This window comes from Hyperolius riggenbachi, chromosome 1 (assembly GCF_040937935.1).
Source record: "Hyperolius riggenbachi isolate aHypRig1 chromosome 1, aHypRig1.pri, whole genome shotgun sequence".
Lineage (NCBI taxonomy): Eukaryota > Metazoa > Chordata > Amphibia > Anura > Hyperoliidae > Hyperolius > Hyperolius riggenbachi.
The window spans coordinates 108,346,569-108,367,096 of record NC_090646.1 but is presented as its reverse complement, the minus strand read 5'-3'; the positions used below and the strand labels follow the sequence as shown (position 1 = coordinate 108,367,096).

Sequence of the window (20,528 nt, the reverse complement as noted above, 5' to 3'; positions counted from 1 at the left end):
AGCCATTGAGCTCCACGACTTTCAAAGTCACAGAGAGCTCCGTCTTCTGAAGATTGGTATCTCAACTGTCAGCCATTGTATCTTCTTTTTCTCCCCAGAGGACTGGTCAATAGTTCACAAGACTGCTCTGTAAAAAAAAACAATTAGAATGCTGAGTAGTGTTTAAACTGCAAATATTAAAGAATGATGCAATGTTATAAAAAACACTATATAACTGAAAATAAAAATATGAGAATATTTTCTTTGCTACTAATCTTGTAGTATTTATCCGTACTACACAACCAATTCATTATATCATATTTTTTTCGTTTCAGTTTCTCTTTAAAGAGAATCTGTATTGTTAAAATCGCACAAAAGTAAACATACCAGTGTATTAGGGGACATCTCCTATTACCCTCTGTCACAATTTCGCCGCTCCCCGCCGCATTAAAAGTGGTTAAAAACAGTTTTAAAAAGTTTGTTTATAAACAAACAAAATGGCCACCAAAACAGGAAGTAGGTTGATGTACAGTATGTCCACACATAGAAAATACATCCATACACAAGCAGGCTGTATACAGCCTTCCTTTTGAATCTCAAGAGATCATTTGTGTGTTTCTTTCCCCCTGTTCTCATGCACTGAAGTTTCAGGCTGCTCTTTTCTTCCTGCAAACAGCTTTGCCCTTGTCTGTAATTCCTCAGTATGTGAAAGCCCAGCCAGCTCAGAGGACGATTTATCCAGCTTGTAAGAGAGAAGAGAGAAGCTGCTCTAATCTAAATAATACACAGGCAGTGTGCAGAGAGGGGCCTGAATGGGAGAGTTCTTAGCAGAACCACAACACTGAAGAACTTGGCAGCCTTCCAGACACAGCCTGACAAGTCTGACAAGAGAGAGATAAGTTGATTTATTACAGAGATGGTTATAGTAGAACGTGCTGCAGTAAGCCAGAACAAATTAGAATAGCTTTTGGAACTTGTAGGATGATAAAAAACAGGATGCAATTTTTGTTACGGAGTCTCTTTAAGGTATCCCCAATAGTACACCCTTTATTACAGTGTGCTTATTAGTGGGCCACTCATATAGTTTCATCACAGTGGCTCACTCACTAGAATGCCTCTGTTTATGCCCCACTGTGCACCCCTATCTCCAGTGCAGAATAGTGTACAGTAGTGTGATGGTTATAATCACCTCCCTTGCTCCACATTGCAGTCCTTTCCCACCCGCATGCACTGCCATCCCTCTCCACAGTCACACTGACCATCACGTGAGTGTGATTCAGAAGAGTAATGGCAGTCTGCATGTTTGGAGATCTGGAGTCAGACAGGTGGGTATAACCATCATTGAGTTGGTTGCCATTACATTACAAAGAGACTTGTATATATGCCCAGGACAATGTTATAAGAAAGGCACATTTTCCCTTTAAATGAACAGCACTGGAAGGGGGCGATTTTGTGGCCTGCTTTAAATTATCCGCTCACTGAATTTATTAAGGCTAAAATGAAAAGAGCACATACTTCTTATACACCTCACACAAGCCTTATAAACTCTATTATGCAAAGATAATTAACAAAATTACTTGCAGATAATTAAGTAGAGCAAGCAGATGCACACTGTGTGGCAGAGCATAAGCAAGCTACACATCACTAGTTAAGTGGCCTTCCTTGCCAATAACTCAATTAATAAACTGCATGCCAAGGAAGTATTAGTCCTCTTGTACTAAACTTTATGCAGGTATTATTGACAGTATGGCTGCTATTCAAATCAATTACAAGTTTTCAAGACTTCAAAAAAAAAAAAGCAAGAAAAGAAATGACCAGACAGAAGTAAAAAAAAGGTCTACAAATGTCAGGCTAGGACCACACTAAGCAGAAACACTAACACTGCGTAAAACGCACATAATGGAAGTCTATTGGGGCCCATACATGGTACAATTTTTTTTCGATTACACAATTTTGTTCAATTGTTCCGTTAGATCGAATTTAAAGATTTTTCCATGTCCGATCGGATTTTTATTGAAAAAAACTGAATAATTGATTCTTTTTTCTTGATCGAAAAAAACTCTTTTAAACTTTCATTCGATTTGATCGTTTTGGTTGAATAAATGGGAAATTTGAACGTTTTATTGTACCGTGTATGGGCACCTTTACGCCGCATAAAAAAGGCATAGTTCTGCGTTCTGCAATGTGCGTTTGCAAAATGCACAACTTGCTGCATATTTTTCGAAAATGCATTTAAAATACACATAATGCATGTCAATGGAGGTACAGAGGTAGTGTGTTTTACCTCCCTAGCATTATGGACAAACCAGACTCATCCTAAAAAATTAGCTACTATCGGTAAGGAAGAGTCAGACTCGTCCAGTTATTGCAACTACTCACCTGTGGCATCGCTGGCGTACGGGATCCCTCGCCGGCACCTCGCGGCTTGACTACACATGTATTCCAGTCTTTTTCTCAGTGATCCTCGGTGGCGATCTACTCTTCTTCCTCCATCGCTTCCTGTCCCTCGGTGTCACGGCCCTCGGTGTGTCCCTCTGATGACACTGCATGCACCACCTGGTGTCGGGCATACGCAGCGTCATCAGTCAGCAGGCAGCACATTCAAATTTTTTGTATTGGATCCAATGCAAACATCTGTACTAGATCCAATATGAAAAAAAAAGTGTAAAAAAAAAAGCTATGGGCAGCACTACTGCACATAGCAGCAAATAATAAAGTGAGAAAAAAAATATATTAAAAAATATTTGAATAAAAATTAAAAGACAGGTGTTTTTTAATATACTGTACACATTCTTACAAGGCTGCAACTTGCAAGTGGTCTACAAAAATGCTTACAATACAAAGAAACACTTTTAAAAAATTGTACCGCTGTTGGTACAAAAATTGTAGGGTAATTAAATGCCAGGGAGGTTAACCTTTTTTTTGACATTCAAGAGCAGGGAGGTTAACCTTAACATTCGGGCTAGCTGCCGGGAGATCAATGCAGAGTATTGCGCGCATCGGGAGCTTTAACTCCCCTGCTGGGGGATCCAGACGTCAGTAGCCGCTCTCCTTTCTGTCCTCAGAGGTTCTGAATCACTCTGGTGAGATCGCCGTCATCGATCTTACCAAAAAGTTATTGAACAACGGAGGTAAAATTGCAGCGCTGGAATTTTTCCTGATTTTAATGTCTGAAATCTTTTAAAAAGACCCTAAAATCCGGAAATAATCAGACCACCAGGGGGATTAATAGCGTTTTTGTCATATAAAGCAAGTTTGGTTATATATTTGCACTTCCTGTTCACTTCCTAGTGAGGAGCCTGAGGGGACAATGGGGTAGATTCATAAAGCATACGGTAATGCAGAAAACATCTGACTTTACCGAGTACTTAAGAAAATGTCAATTCATAAAAGCTGTTACTGCATGAAAAGCTAAAATTACCGAGCAGTGAGGTAAATTACCGACTTGCGCGGTAAACACCCCAACACATGTCAGTAAATGTCAATTCATAAAAAATCTACAACATACGGTAAATTACAGAAAAATGACTGTCAGGTTTGAGGTGGCGAAATCAGAGGGAGTCTGTGCGAGGCTGGGCTGGGAGCCGTGACTCTGGTCATCAGCTCAATCACCAGTGGATGTCCGTTGGCTGGTGTATTGCTCTCAGCTGGTTATTCAGTTACCTGCAGATTAAGTGATTCCCTGAGAATGGCTTTGTTGTCACACAGGAATGTCCAGGCCGCTAATCCATGAAGGCACACCCAAATTGAATGCAGTTTATGTTTGATAAGGCGGTGTCACGGAACAGCCGTGAGAAACGCGGGCGAATTGGAAGGAGCCGCGCAGTCCAATTTCTGATCGCTGTCTGGCTAAATTTGTGCAGCCATTACAGGAATCAGAACGGACATTCCTGTTTTTTTTTTTAAAGTACAAGTTTTCTCCTCTGCCCCTGACTTAGATGCAGGATGTCTTTTGATGTGTTAATTAGCTTAGAATGTTTATCTTTCATTACCTCTCTAGTCACCAGCTGGGGACTCTATTCAGAGAAGGCTTCCCTCCCCAACAGGGGGCTACTCCAAACCTACTTTCCCCCTAGACTTCTTGGCAACGATGAATGGCCAATCTGAAAGCCTGGGTGGTATGATTTCCTGTCGGTATACAAAAAACGTATATCGCACAGCTATGAAATTCATAAAGTCTTATTCGAAAAAATCTGGCCATCGTGCTGATGTGAAATTCATTGTGATAGTCTGTCCGGTTATTGAGGTATGACCCGTCTCAAGAACTGGGTCTGTTGCACTAGCCATGTCTGATGTCATATTAATCTGTATTTTCTGACAAGTATGAATCTGTTATCCACCTGAATATGACGTATATCGTTTGTGGGTTACGGCAGTTTGTAAGTTTAAAACCTAAAATCTCTCAGAGGAAATGAACTGCCATTGGTTGGTAATTCAGAGGGGCCGGCATTGCCACACCCCCAAACCAGCTTCATCAAAAGCATATGCGAGGGACTCTTCCCTCATTCCTCCATTTTTCCACCTTCATGAACACACGGCCACCGTGAGGAACAAGTGGTGGCCATTTTGATTGAACTTAGCTGAAACAAAGAACTCTGCGGAACTTGAAATCAAGGACTTGATGATTTTCCCACAAAAGGACATTTTCCATGAAACTAAGTATTTTTTCTCCCCTTTATTTTCATACTGTGTTATCTCATGTCTCAATAATTGTTGATTTTAATAATTTTCTGTATATATTAATTATTTATATTGCTTTCAATAAACCAACGCTATCGTCAGTTGTTGTTCTAGCTACCCTATTATTCAGCATACACAGAAACTGATCCCAGTTCTCTGAAGAGACGCTACTATTGTATTGTGCTTAACTAGACAGAATAGAGTGTGTTTAACCGTTTTATTTGTAGATCTAGGCTCAGACAGGCAGCGGGCTCCTCTGTCCCATGGTAACAGAGGTGGTGGCAGATACCCTGAAATAGTGTGTAAAGTTGTAATTACCGTACCTCACAGGCTCCCTTCTGGTTTTTCTGCAGCCAATTCCCAACGGTTCCTACGCATTGACTGTGACCAGAGTTCGCACGATCCGTGCGCTGGCACCGTTTGGAAGGCATTTCGCGGCCTGACCACTAGGGCTCCTGTGACAGGCGGTTTAAACTATGACACACACCAAACTTTTATTATATACTTCTGGGTGGCACTGCCAATACTAAACCCAGCTCTAGACAACAATTACCAATGTGGTCTCATTGATAGTTGACCAGAGGTCACACACTGCCATTGATCTCAATGACCCATGCTTTGTCTCGGGTACTCCATCCTTGGGCATAATGTCACTGTGCTGCTTACCTTTATGGGTGGCATTAATCCCAGATGTCATCCAGTTCTTAATGCCAGCTTGCAATGCAGCCTCCTGCTGTTTTGATGGCAGAGACTGCTGCTAGTGGGCTGAGTTCACACTTAGTGTCTCCCTTTCTCAATTTCAGGTCTTCCCTCCACGCCCTATTGCTGCCTTCTGTATGCTGTCCATCATGTAAAAAAACGATTTGCCTGTTGTCACTTTCACTGCCATTTTCTGGAAACCACAAGGTGTTTTGGACCTTTTTCTAACATGTATAGAGGATTTTGCTATTTACGTTTCAAGTCGGCCCATTGACTTTAAATAGGAACTCCAGCCTAAACAAACATACTGTCATTAAGTTACATTAGTTATGTTAATTAAAATAGATAGGTAATATAATCTCTTATCCACCCTGTTTTAAAAGAACAGTCAAATGTTTGATTTCATGAGGGCAGCCATCTTTTTGGTTGAAAAGAGGTGACAGGGAGCATGAGACACAGTTCAAACTTTCCCGTGTGCTGATCACCCCTCCCAGTTGCTAGACAACATGAATAACAACATAGGAAATCCCATCATGCTTTGCACAGCATCAGGGAAAAAACCCCGGGCAGTTTTCTTTGATGGGTGGAGCTTAGCTAAAAATGCAGCTAAAAATGATGCTTTAGTAAGAAAAGCAAAGTCCTGATGCTGTGAAACTGTTAAAGAAACACCAAGTCTTTTCAGTTCTGCTGAGTAGATTTTTAGTCCGGAGGTTCACTTTAATGAAATGTGTTCATCCCTAGTGTCACCTAGCTTGTATACTGTGCTTAAGACTGGAAAGCAGTAGGTGATCTATCATTATCATTAATGATCTATCATTAAAGAGACTCTGTATAAAAAAAAATACTCCCCTGGGGTGTATTTACCTCGGGAGGGGGAAGCCTCAGGGTCCCAATGAGGCTTCCCCCATCCCTGTATCTGCAGGGAATCCAGCGCTGGCTCCCCGAAGCGTCCCGTAATCCTCCCCCGACAAGCCTGACAAGGCTTGATATATTTATCTCTCCTGGCTCCAGCGCAGGCGCAGTAGCTGGGCTAGGCGGAAATAGCCGAACCTGATCGTATCCGCTCTACTACGCAGGTGCAAAAGGACTCGCGCCTGTGCAGTAGAGCGGAACGATCGGGTTCGGCTATTTCCACCTTACCCGAACGAAAAGCCGCTACTGCGCCTGCGCTGGCTCACGGAGAGGTAAATATTTACATTTTTAGTAAAACTGCTGCTAAATCACTTTGTACGAGTGATTGAAGAGCGATTTTGCTGTGTTCCTATATTTTGTATTGGAGCGCAGTTGCTTCTCAAATGCTGCAGGACCCAAGAATGCTATTTGGGGGATCACCTCCATTGGCTTTCAGTAGTCTGGCCCTTTTGCACAGCTGAAGCAACACCCGTGGGTCTTAGTCCTAATGCAGAGCGACACAAGTGCCATGTGTTTGTGTATCAGCCACAACCCCCTGTGCTGCTGAGCAAAGTGCAGTGTGCTCAGCACATCCCTGGATCTGTGCACATCAGTGGTTCATTGTTTGGAAAACAACTGCAGAATCTAATTACAAGTCATAACAGGCTATTGGGTTCCATTCTGGCTGCACTGAAAGCTTTTTACAATCCCTTTCCTGTGACTGAAGCTACATATCTAGCGATCACTTAAGCATGTGTGTTCACTGAAGAATAAATATATTATGCAAAGTTCAGATATCTAAACCATTCAGTCAGATCTGCTAAAGGTCAGTTGTGGTTGCTGTACTGTTAAGGTGGCAATACATCTGTAGACTTGGCGGCCAATCGACCATCACATTCGATAATTATTATTTTGAACAGTTCATCTATTTACATTACCAAACACAGCACAGGGTTTTGCTATTAACCGCTAAAGTTGGCATGAAGTTACGCAAAATTATGAATGGATGACAACAAAATCAATTCAATTTCCAAATCGTAATTACATATGGCCAAAATTTTGCGTAATCTTAATTAGCAGATTATGATCATCACTTTAAATAGTGTAATTTAATAGTGCAATTTTTTAAGTGTTCTACGCATGCGCGGGGGCGTGTAAGCGGGCACGTGAGAGCGCCCACGCCCTCACATCACTAGGAACGTACTACGCCTGCGCAGACAACTACGGTGACTTGGGCGCGTTAGCCCGCGGGCGCATTTAAGCAGAAGGTGCCAACTAATCAGGGATCAGTGATCGTTAAATTCTGCAAGTGCAGGGCCGGTTTAAGGGGCCCTGTGGCCCTGGAGCAAACTATAGCGTTGGGGCCCCCTAGCGCAAAGCTTCCCCCCCCCCCCCACTATTACCGCTCTGCTCCCCGGGGCCTGCAAGCAGCCATAAATGCCTATTAGTCCTGGCGGGTGAGCGGATAGGCAGCGGCTGTCCTCTGAGACATGCTGTCTCCCCCCTACTCTATGACCCGGCGCATCATTTGTAAACACGGGCCGGGTCACAGAGTGAGAGGGAGACAGTGTGTCTCAGAGTACAGCCACTGCCCGCCCGCTCACCTGATGATACTTATAGTTAATTATGGCTGCCATTATAGCTGCAGGGCCCGGGGAGAAGGCAGAAAGGAACAGGGTCGGCGCTGCGGGGGCCTCAGCAAAGGTCAGGGCCCTGGGGCAAATGCCCCCTTTGCCTCTATGGTAGCGCCAGCCCTGTGCAAGTGGGACCCCGGAGAGGACCACAGCTGCATCGAGGGACACAAATGACTTCTAGGGGCTGAAAGAAGCCCCAGGTAAACTATAAAACTATATTTCTTGTCTGGACTTGTGAGTCCTTTAACAAGCCTGTAAATACGGGATGATCAATGAGAAGCAAATATTTTCTCCTTACAATCACATTTTATTTAAATTATATGCAGCTTAAAAGTGGACCAATCAGAATAACGTCCTGTCAATTTCTTATTGGTCCAGGTTCAAGCTGTATAACATTCACATAATATTTGAATACAAGGAGAAATGATTTGCATCTCATTGATTATCCTTACTTGTAAATGTGACAGATGTACAGTGGGATGCGAAAGTTTGGGCAATCCTGTTAATTGTCATGATTTTCCTGTATAAATTGTTGGTTGTTACGATAAAAAAATATCAGTTAAATATATCATATAGGAGACACACACAGTGATATTTGAGAAGTGAAATTAAGTTTATTGGATTTACAGAAGTGTGGAATAATTGTTAAAACAAAATAAGGCAGGTGCATAAATTTGAGCACCACAAAAATAAATGAAATCAAGTAGATCCTCCTTTTGCAGAAATTACAGCCTCTAAACACTTTCTGTAGGTTAGAATGAGAGTCTGGAGTCTTTTTGAAGGTATTTTGGACCATTCCTCTTTTCAAAACATCTCTAGTTCATTCAGGTTTAATGGCTTCTGAGCATGGACAGTTGTCTTTAACTGACACCACAGATTTTCAATTATATTCAGGTCTGGGGACTGAGATGGCCACTGCAGAACGTTGTACTTGTTCCTCTGCATGAATGTCTTAGTGGATTATGAGCAGTGTTTAGGGTCGTTGTCTTGTTGAAAGATCCAGCCCTGACGCAGGTTCATCTTTGTCACTGATTCTTGGACATTGGTCTCCAGAATCTGCTGATACTGAGTGGAATCCATGCGTCCCTCAACTTTGACAAGATTCCCATTCCCTGCACTCGCCACACAGCCCCAAAGCATGATGGAACCACCACCATATTTTACTGTAGGTACCAGGTATTTTTGTTGGAATGCTGTGTTCTTTTTCCTCCATGCATAATGCCCCTTGTTATGCCCAAATAATTCAATTTTAGTTTCATAAGTACACAGCACCTTATTCCAAAATGAAGATGGCTTGCCCAAATGTGCTTTAGCATACTTGAAGCGGCTCTGTTTGTGCTGTGGGCGGAGAAAAGGCTTCCTCTGCATCCCTCTCGCATACAGCATCTCCTTGTAACAAACGTTGGAGAAGCAGTTGCGGTGAACAGCGCTACCACCGCAGCTGCCTCCAGCTCTCTGCCTAGCAATTTATCCGTGCCTCGGGCGTCTAGCATGCCGAGGACGGGTTTGTCAGCTGCACATAAGGTCGCCTTATCGCGTGTGTGCGCGCACAGACAGGACCTTTATGCGGGGAGGAGGTGCGTCAGCTGACCAGCCGGTCGGTTGACGTCAAAGGAGACACTCGCCGCTCCTCAATGGCTGAGAGGAGTAGGCGTGACAGAGGGGTCTCCTCTGCTTCATAAGCCAAGCTGAATCACTCGCAACTTGTCTGCTGTTGTGAATACTTGGTGTTAGCGCTCAGACCTTAGATAGTTCCGGTGTGCTTTGATCCGGGAGGAAACCAGGGATTCCACACAAGATAGGAATTGTTTGATAGCAATAAAGATTATTCATTACTGTGTTATTATCTGTGCATGACTCTGGCTCGTTCTGACTACTCTTCTGCTCAGTGATTCTGTACCTTTACCCATCTGATCTTGCTGCTGACTCTGCCTGTTTAAACCTTCCTGTCTCTGCCTTCCGATTTTGTACTGCATCTGTCTGTCTGTTGACAACCCGATTAGTCTGACCACTCTACTCTCACCAGAGGGCCCTTGACTCTGGTGAGGGGCGCTGTACTGTTAGTACTCACCAGCTCCTCTGGTGAGGTATAGCTAAACCTATCAGTACTACTGTTGCACCAATCACTATACTTGCTATTGCTGTCACATCAGCTGTCTGATATACCTGCATTATAGGTGATTCTGCAGATCACCATATAATCAGGCATATATCTGCATTATAGGTGATACTGCAGATCACCTAATAATCAGACCTCTGTTTCTTGCTGACACAAATCGTTACATTCCTTGTGTAAAGTGCGCTGAATGGTTGAACAATGCACAGTGACTCCTGTGATGAATGATACAGAAATCGAGACGATTCTATACCGTTCTGCACAGCAGAACAGAAGACATTTTTTTTTTATTTTTAAACAGATGTCTTTCCCTCTCTGCTGTGTGAAAACAAACCCTCACCCACATTGAATTGACTTGTTAAGTAGCCAAGAGGTGTGAAACCTAGCCTGGTATACTACATCAAAGGGTGTCCTGGCTTGTCACACTCAGATGCTAATTGTACACCAAAAGTATTTTTATTCAGGGGAAGCTAGCTCCGCAGGAGTCCACTGACGAACACAGACAAGCTGGCACTGCTAGGAAACAGGTTTAAATGAATGTAGTTTATGATTTCGGTAGTTAACATGAAAACCGTATATAGCACAGCTATGAAATTAATATAGTCTTCTTCGTTAAAATCTGCCCAATGTGCTGATATAAAATTCATAACAATAACTTGTCTGGTTATTGGTGTATGGCCCTCCTTGGATACCGCTCAGCCTAACGCCCTAATGCAAGCTGTCATATTAATCGGTATTTTCTGACAATTATGAATCTGCAATCCCCCCAAATATGACATGTATAGTTTATGAGTTACAGTATTTTACAATTTAAGTTCAAATCCTCCTAGGAGGAGGTGGACTGTCATTGGTGGGTAATTTAGAGGGGGCAGGCGTTGCCACACCCCCAAACCAGCTTCATCAAAAGCACATTGCCAGCAGGCGGACTTGAGTCCTCAATTTTAACATCATCTGGATTACATCTCGACCTGCTGCTGCTAACCAGGGGACCATGTGGTTAGCAGCCATCTTGAAACTGTAACCTCAGTTCGGATTTACAAAGTATACCTAAAGACCTCTGATTCTGAAACCAAGGACTTTGCATTTATTCTCCCAGAAGGAAATATCCCCACACAGACTGCATTTCGGCTAAGTAAACCTTTTCACAATTATTTCCTTTTATTTTAAGCTTTGTGTGTATATGTTAATTAGTGTATGTAAATGTGTGTAATGCATTTTTTGTTATTAAACGTTTAAAAATCATTTAGCGGTTATGACCTGTTGCTGAACATACACAATCGTACTTACTCCTCCGAAAATGTTACCTTGTGATCTAGAGCAGGGGTCCCCAACCACCGGGCCGCGGCCCACTGCAGGTCCGTGGGCAGTTGCCAGCTGGGCCGCGGCGGGTCTGGCCTCTCACCCCCCTTCCCCCGCGGCCGCCGCTCCTGTCACCTTATGAGCTGGCGGCCGCTTCCTGTCACAGATTCCCCGTAGCCGCTCTGAGGAATGCAGAATCTCCTATTGCAGCAGCGCTTCCTGCGCAGCTGCTGTAAGGAGGGAAGAAAGCGGGGCAGCGGCTTTCTGTAGCGGCGATCGCCGTTACCATGGAAACCAGCGCTGTCTTGCTTCCTTCCCTCCTTACAGCAGCTGCGCAGCAAGCGCTGCTGCAATAGGAGATGCTGCATTCCTCAGAGCGGCTACAGGGAATCTGTGACAGGAAGCGGCCGCCCGCTCCTAAAAGGTAACAGAAGCGGCGGCTGCGGGGGGAGGGGGGCTACACTGGGGCACTATACTAGCTATCCTGGGGCACTATACTAGCTGCACATGGGACACTATGCTAGCTATACTAGGGCACACTGGGCACTATGCTTGCTATACTGGGGCACACTGGGCACTATACTAGCTATACTGGGCACTATACTAGCTGCACATGGGGCACTACACTAGCTATACTGGGGCACACTGGGCACTATACTAGCTATACTGGGGCACACTGGGCACTATAATAGCTGCACATGGGGCACTATGCTAGCTATACTGGGGCACACTGGGCACTATACTAGCTATACTGGGCACTATACTAGCTGCACATGGGGCACTATACTAGCTATACTGGGGCACACTGGGCACTATACTAGCTATACTGGGGCACACTGGGCACTATACTAGCTATACTGGGCACTATACTAGCTGCACATGGGGCACTATGCTAGCTATACTGGGGCACACTGGGCACTATACTAGCTATACTGGAACTATACTAGCTGCACATGGGGCACTATACTAGCTATACTGGGGCACACTGGGCACTATACTAGCTATACTGGGGCACACTGGGCACTATACTAGCTATCCTGGGGCACACTGGGGCACTACACTAGCTATACTGGGCACTATACTAGCTGCACATGGGGCACTATACTAGCTATACTGGGGCACACTGGGCACTATACTAGCTATCCTGGGGCACACTGGGCACTATACTAGCTATCCTGGGGCACACTGGGCACTATACTAGCTATCCTGGGGCACTATACTAGCTATCCTGGGGCACTATACTAGCTATACTGGGGCACACTGGGCACTGTACTAGCTAACCTGGGGCACACTGGGCACTATACTAGCTATCCTGGGGCACTATACTAGCTATCCAGGGGCACATGGGGCACTATACTAGCTATACTGGGGCACACTGGGCACTGTACTAGCTATACTGGGGCACACTGGGCACTATACTAGCTATCCTGGGGCACTATACTAGCTACCCTGGGGCACATGGGGCACTATACTAGCTATACTGGGGCACTATACTAGCTATCCTGGGGCACATGAGGCACTAAACTAGATATACTGGGGCACACTGGGCACTATACTAGCTATCCTGGGGCACACTGGGCACTATATTAGCTATCCTGTACTAGCTATCCTGGGGCACACTGGGCACTATACTAGCTATCCTGGGGCACTATACTAGCTATACTGGGGCACACTGGGCACTATACTAGCTATCCTGGGGCACACTGGGCACTATACTAGCTATCCTGGGGCACTATACTACCTATCCTGGGGCACACTGGGCACTATACTAGCTATCCTGGGGCACTATACTAGCTATCCTGGGGCACTATACTAGCTATACTGGGGCACACTGGGCACTGTACTAGCTATCCTGGGGCACACTGGGCACTATACTAGCTATCCTGGGGCACTATACTAGCTATCCAGGGGCACATGGGGCACTATACTAGCTATACTGGGGCACACTGGGCACTGTACTAGCTATACTGGGGCACACTGGGCACTATACTAGCTATCCTGGGGCACTATACTAGCTATCCTGGGGCACATGGGGCACTATACTAGCTATACTGGGGCACTATACTAGCTATCCTGGGGCACATGAGGCACTAAACTAGATATACTGGGGCACACTGGGCACTATACTAGCTATCCTGGGGCACACTGGGCACTATATTAGCTATCCTGTACTAGCTATCCTGGGGCACACTGGGCACTATACTAGCTATCCTGGGGCACTATACTAGCTATACTGGGGCACACTGGGCACTATACTAGCTATACTGGGGCACTATACTAGCCGCACTGGGGGGCACTATACTGTACTAGCCGCCACCCCCAACCACCCCCCCCCCCCTGGGGCACTATACTAGCTATCCTGGGGCACACTGGGCACTATACTAGCTATCCTGGGGGACTATACTAGCTATCCTGGGGCACACTGGGCACTATACTAGCTATCCTGGGGCACTATACTAGCTATCCTGGGGAACATGGGGCACTATACTAGCTATACTGGGGCACTATACTAGCTATCCTGGGGCACATGAGGCACTAAACTAGATATACTGGGGCACACTGGGCACTATACTAGCTATCCTGGGGCACACTGGGCACTATATTAGCTATCCTGGGGCACATGGGGCACTATATTAGCTATCTTGGGGCACATGGGGCACTATACTAGCTATCATGGGGCGCTATACTGGGGCACACTGGGCACTATACTAGCTATACTGGGGCACTATACTAGCCGCACCGGGGGGCACTATACTATACTAGCCGCCACCCCCAATCCCCCCCCCACCCCCAGAGAAAAAGGTTGGGGACCCCTGATCTAGAGTATCCTGTATTTATAACTCGTATGCTGGAATCGGGCACAGATGAACAGATCTGGCGCCGATCCCTGCATACAGCTAAGGGTTAACTTACAGTGTTTGCAGTGTGCTAAAATATTTACAGTCCTGTGCTGTCTCACAGGTGGTGGCAAGATTTTGAATTGTACGTGTGTGGTGAATCCTTTGGAGTCAGGGCGCTCCTCTCGGCTAGTCGGCTCATAGACTGCGAATCCACATATGGGCATTTATGCGCAAAGCGTCAGCGAGACCAAGTTTCTGACTCTGAGTGATTGACTTGATCAAAGACTGGCCCGTGCGGTCTATGGCAACTCCATCTGCAGCAAGATGATGTTGTAGGCCTTTAGTGCTGGTCTGTCAGTTGACTCTGACAGTTCTCACCATTCGTCGCTTCTGTCTGTTCAAGATTTTTCTTGGTCTGCCACTTCGAGCCTTAAAGAGAATCTGTACTCTAATATTCTTGCAATAAAAAGCATACCATTCTATTCATTATTTTCTCCTGTGCCCCTCTGTGCTGTTTCTGCCACTCTCTGCTGCAATCCTGGCTTGTAATTAACAGTTTTAGGCAGTGTTTACAAACAAACTAACCAGCTTCTAATAGGCTCAGCTAAGCATAGTGTATGAGTCATTCAGAGTATGCAGGGGGCCTGCAGAAGGTGTGTATCGCTTCTACCAATCACAAGCAGCCCTGCACATTCCACACAATCAAGCTTTAGCCCGACAAACAGGACAGAGGAAAGATACATTGATTTATTACAGAGACAGTGCAGTTAGGAAAGACTGCAGTAAGCCAGAGCAGATTAGAACAGGCATAGGAACTTATAGGATAGAAGAACTAAGGCTGAAAAATTTGTTACAGAGTCTCTTTAACTTGAACTGAGACTGTGGTCTTCCATTTCCTCAATATGTTCCTTACTGTGGAAACAGACAGCTGAAATCTCAGAGACAGCTTTCTGTATCCTTCCCCTAAACCATGATGGTGAACAATCTTTGTCTTCAGGTAATTTGAGAGTTGTTTTGAGACCCCCATGTTGCTATCCTTCAGAGAAAATTAAAAGAGGAGGGAATCTTACAATTGACCCCCTTAAATACTATTTCTTATAATTGGATTCACCTGTGTATGTAGTTCAGGGGTCACTGAGCTTACCATGCCAATTTGAGTAACAACAATTAGTTCTAAAGGTTTTGGAATCAATAAAATGACAACAGTGCTCAAATGTATGCACCTGTCTAATTTTATTTAAACAATTATTGCACACTTTTTGTAAATCCAATAAACTTCATTTCCCTTCTCAAATATCACTGTATGTGTCTCCTATGTGATATGTTTAACTGGCATTTTTTATCGTAACAAACAACGATTTATACAGGAAAATCATGACGATTAACAAGGTTGCCCAAACTTTCGCTTCCCACCGTAGTGTAATTCTGAATAAAATAAATACTTTCAGAAGAATGATAAACAATGTTATGCCTACCTTCAATCTGATAGGCTGCCGTTGATGCTCCCCATGCAAATGAATCAGGAAACTTAGAGCTCTCCATCTCTGCTGATGCTTCCTTAGGGACTGCAGCGGCCACACAATGAAACTGAATAGCCCTCTGTGTCCTGATTATTGCTTGTGGTGTCTCTCTGATGCACAGCTACAATCCAGATCTGTAAGGAAATATATGATAGTTGCTATACATGTGACTTTAGCATATCCCTATGATAACGCGGATAGACAAGTGTATATTTGAGAAGAGACAAGTGAGGCACTAATCGTTGCAACAAGAAATACCTTTAATCCACGGTGATAGGTCACAGCAGGGTACACAGTGGGGGTGAGGGAGGCCTGACAGCTGTTTCGCTTTACACTAAAGCTTCTTCAGAGGCCAATAGGATAGACAAGTGGAGTAGACTCTAAGTTATCCATTACTATTTATTTAATATTTTTTACTCCCCCCTCCCTCCCCCCGCCAGCCAATCAGCATGATCTGCTATCATAGGCTTCGGCCTGTGACAGTGGATCACTTCGGCAGCTACAAAGGGGACAGCCATGTTACACGACTGTCCTCAGTACAGCGCTGCCTTAGATCGCATCGCTGTACAGAGTAATTAGAAGGCGGGAGGCTGAAGGCGAAGCGGAGATCCGCCTACCAAGCGGAGATGCACGCATATCAGCGCGTGCGATCTCCTGTAAAACAGGCCCCAAGGACCTTACGCCAATCAGCATTAGGCGGTCCTGGGGCTGCCCATCAGCGTGACGCGGTTGGCAAGAGGTTAAGTTACGTTTGACACAAAAGCAAATTATTAAGGTCTAAACACTTAGTTTAAGGTTGGGGTACGGTGAATAAACAGTTTTAGATTGCTCACTTCTCCAAGGTGGGTGAGATGATCCCAGGTGCACGTGTCCAGGGAAGATTTAGGCCTCTTTCACATTAGCACTGAAAACCTGTACTGCATTACCCTTTCTTACCACAAGGTGCCAAGAAAGTCAATGAAGTCTTGCACAGTTAGGCCTGGTTCACATTAGAAAATATAAGCCAAATGGATCCGGTCTCCGCTTCACCGATTCTGGATGGCTCTGTGCACATTAGCAAACGGATTGTGAAAACTAATCTGATCACCGATGTATCGGATCGGTTTTCACTCTGTTTGCCAGCAAATACATACATAATGACAGAGGCTTCCTCTTCTTGCGTGACTAGCCACATGACGCGTGATGTACTCACATGACGCGGAGGAAGACGGAAGCCTCTACCGCCAGCCTTTAGGTATGTATTTAAGGCCCGGTTACCCTTGCTCACCCACCTGCCTGGCTGCTGCACCCTCCCTCACCCTCCCACTGCTCAGGTTCACGTCCTCACATCCCCCGTAGAACGGTCCGTTTCTTCCCTAGTGTGAAGAAATGTTCCGTTCTCCATTGCCCCAATGCAAAAACATTTTTTTGTATTGGTCCGCTGGGCAGAATGGTCTTGAAAATTAAGGCCTGCAGGATTTTTTTTGGTCCGGAGAGCGAACGTACGGAACGTATCCATACCAATGGACGCAAGTGAATAGTCCAATAGGTTAACATTGGATCCTTTCACATCCGTTCCGTTTGTACAGTATACGTTCTGGTTACGTTACGTAAAAAAACGCAGATGTGAACCGGGCCTTAATGCCGTGCGATGCACCGGAAGCATCCCATCTGACACAAAGTCTGCAGCCCGTTTCTGCATGATCTTTGCCTACCGCATGCAGCAATGGGCTACGCAACCAGTGTGTGCACCACAGGAGCTCAGTGCATGCACAGACCAACGGGAGTCCCAGTGACATACTTCCTGCCTAGCAGGGCATACGACCTTTGGCCGAACAGTTGTGCATAGTCATATGAAGGCCAATTTTTGCGGTGCGATGCCAATGCAGTGCAGCAGGAGCATCGTACCCCGCCACAATCGTACACATCTAGTGTAAAACCGGTCTCAAAGGTAAGGATCCAATGATGAATAATGAAGAGACTGAATCCAGGCACTGAAAAAGTATAGGGATTTTAATTCCAAATTTAGTCCACAAACATCAAATGCATATAGTGCAAAGTGTATACGCTTGAGGTAAGAGATATGGGCATGCAAGGGGATGAGACAGACAAGACAAGACACAGAACATTTATTTAATGCTTTTCTTCTGGTGGACTTAAAGCGGCAGAGCTGCAGCCAATTGGGCGCACTCTGTAAGCAGTAGCAGCGTTAGGGAGTCTCGCCCAAAGAACTCCTTACTGAAAAGGTGCAGCTTACTGAATAGGAAAAGCAAAGATTTGAACGCAGGTCTCCTACGTCAGAGGCAGAGCCCACTTTCAATACTCACACCATTAATTCAAGTTTGTCTTTATTTGTTTTTTATTACCGCATTACAACATTAATACAAAGTTTGTGGTGTGGGTATACACAGGGGCACCTAGTCCACCAGACCGACCAAGCAGTCGCCTGTGACGCCATTCGGGGGGAGGGCACCTCTGCAAGGGGGGGGGGGGTGCCCAAAACCCCTACAGATTGTGTGACCCCCCCCCCAGTGGTGAACTGGCCGCGGCGTCTATTAGTTCACTCCCAGCAGCCCGCAGCTTATCTCAGCCTTTTGGCAGGCAGAGGAGGGCTACGGGAAGATGGTGTTCGAAGCCCTGCACTGGAGACTATTTGTGTTTCCAGTACAGGGCTTCAGGCGCCATCTTTCCCTAGCCCTGCTCTGCAGTGTCAGCACAGGAGATTTGCACTGGCTGTAGGTATATCGTTGGATGAGCTGCGTGCCAGAGGCCAGCCGGGAGAGGAGACTTCTGCCAGGTGAATAAATGTTTTTTTTTACAGGTCCATTATTTTCTGGTGAAACACTGCCCACAAAATGATTATTTTCTGGTGAAACATTGCTGCATGACGATTATTTTCTGGTGAAAGATTGCCGCATTACGATTATTTTATGGTGAAACATTGCCGCATTTTGAATATTTTCTGGTAAAACGCTGCCCACATTATGATTATTTTCTGGTGAAACATTGTGGCATTATGATTCTTTTCTGGTGAAACATTGCCCCATTTCGATTATTTTATGGTGAAACATTGCTGCGTTATAATTATTGGGGGGGGGGGGGGAGGGGGGGTATAAATACTCAGAGCCAGAAACAGATAACATGCGCTAAAGTCACTGATTTACAAAGACTGTGCTTTAGTTCTGTTTACATATATTTATTTTTTTAATTCTCAATCGTTAGTACAGAAACCTGCTCTAACTTCTGACGATGTATTACTAAGAAATAAACACTAGATGGCGATATTGCAGCATTTTACACTGATTCCATGCCTGCTAAATAATTTAAACAGCGGAGCAGACAAACAATGGCTGGCATTGACTGGGCTGTGCAAGCTGACATCTGACAACAGCTGCAGCAGAGTGTCCTCATACCTCCAGGGTTGAGTCAAAAAAGTTAAATGCACAGTTTGACTGCCAAGTTTACATAGCCACTGTAGATCGGATTGGCAAATGTCTCTTTTGAAAACAACAGATGGTAAAATGTATGCCTGTCTTCAAACAACTTGCATAGCTGTGATCTATAAAGGCTTCTTCATGCTGGCATTGCTTCCCAGAAAATCATGGCCTTTTGGTAATGCAGCTAAAGTATAATCAGGACAGAAGAACCTCAGTTCTTTTCTATGGAGCCAATCAGTTGCGTAGTTTAGGAGTTATGGGTCCCAGCGCAAGTTTTACACTGGACTCCCCTCAAGTGAATCAATCAGGAAAAAAGGGCACAGGAGTCCTTACGGAAAAAACTGTGCCGCCATAGGCACTTATTATAAAAGCCGCGATTTGTGTTGAAGAACAGAAATTTGAGCGTGCGGTGGTGCCGTCTACCAAGCACCTCAATTTACCTTCAATGCTGCAAATCACGGCTTTTATAATGGCCACATTATGCGCAAGAAAGGTAGGTTTTTGTCGCCCGATTAGCGGCAAACAAGCTAAATTTCAGCGCCCAGTGGTGGCAATGGCATGTGGAAATGCATATTGCGGTTTACATTTCCACAAGACCCCAGTGACCACGATTCTATCAAACGTCACCAGACTCTGAAATTTAGCTTGTTTGCCACTAATCAGGTGCCTCCAAGCGCAAAAATTTACCTTCTTTGCCACATATCGAGGATTTGCGGCAGAGGGGGAGTTAAGGAGGGGGGGGGGGTAGTCTTATGCACCACCAGGGGAGGGGTAGTTCTTAGGGCTGGGCATCACCGGGGAGGTTAGGCATCAGTAGAGGAAGGGTTCTGTGTGAGAGCAGAGTTAGGTTTAGCCATAGTAAAATACAGTGTTTTCCTCAGAATTTTTTTCCAGCTGGGTGGCATGAAAAAGTAGCTGGGTGGGGCACTATGGGGAATGCAAGGCTTGTGCAAATCTACTTAAAGCACAGGAGGAGGATAAGGAGGTCAGCTAAGTGCTCATCAAAATTTGCCGAACTAAAAAAGTCTGGGGAGAACACTGAAATATCAATAAACATTAACAATATTTTACTATCGGAATCCAGCAGTAGAATCCCCTACTCCCTTTTTTCCAGCCTCCTTTTTTTCATATATGCCCCTCAAGCGCTCTATACATAACTGATAAGGAGCACCAAAACCTGCGAAGTACAGCTGCAGTGTCACATAAGTGTAGGCTAAGGAAGAGGGGGGGGGGGGGGGGGGCGGGTAACACTCTATCAATGGTTATAACTAATCAAAGCACAAGAAGAGGTGATCATACCAGCTTAGAACCAATAAGGAGCTAATAAAATGGTTGCAGAAGGGTACCTACTGGGCCCTCCTGACCCAGGGGCCCTGGTGTAGTTGCTACCTCTGCATCCCCTATTGCTACACCACTGGAGCCAATTCATAACGCAAATGTGTGTTGGCTTGTGT

The 20,528-nt window shown here is 45.1% G+C and overlaps 1 protein-coding gene across 1 annotated transcript in view; it reads right to left on the bottom strand.

The window, feature by feature from the left end:
• LOC137564340 (cytosolic beta-glucosidase-like) overlaps window positions 1–15,784 on the bottom strand; it is a 108,449-nt gene extending 92,665 nt beyond the window's left edge. Inside the window, exon 1 of the mRNA XM_068278107.1 lies at window positions 15,614–15,784. Within this exon, the coding sequence (XP_068134208.1) occupies window positions 15,614–15,680 (67 nt within the window). The 5' untranslated portion in view covers window positions 15,681–15,784. The remainder of the gene's footprint in view (window positions 1–15,613) is intronic.
• Window positions 15,785–20,528: the final 4,744 nt, after the last annotated feature.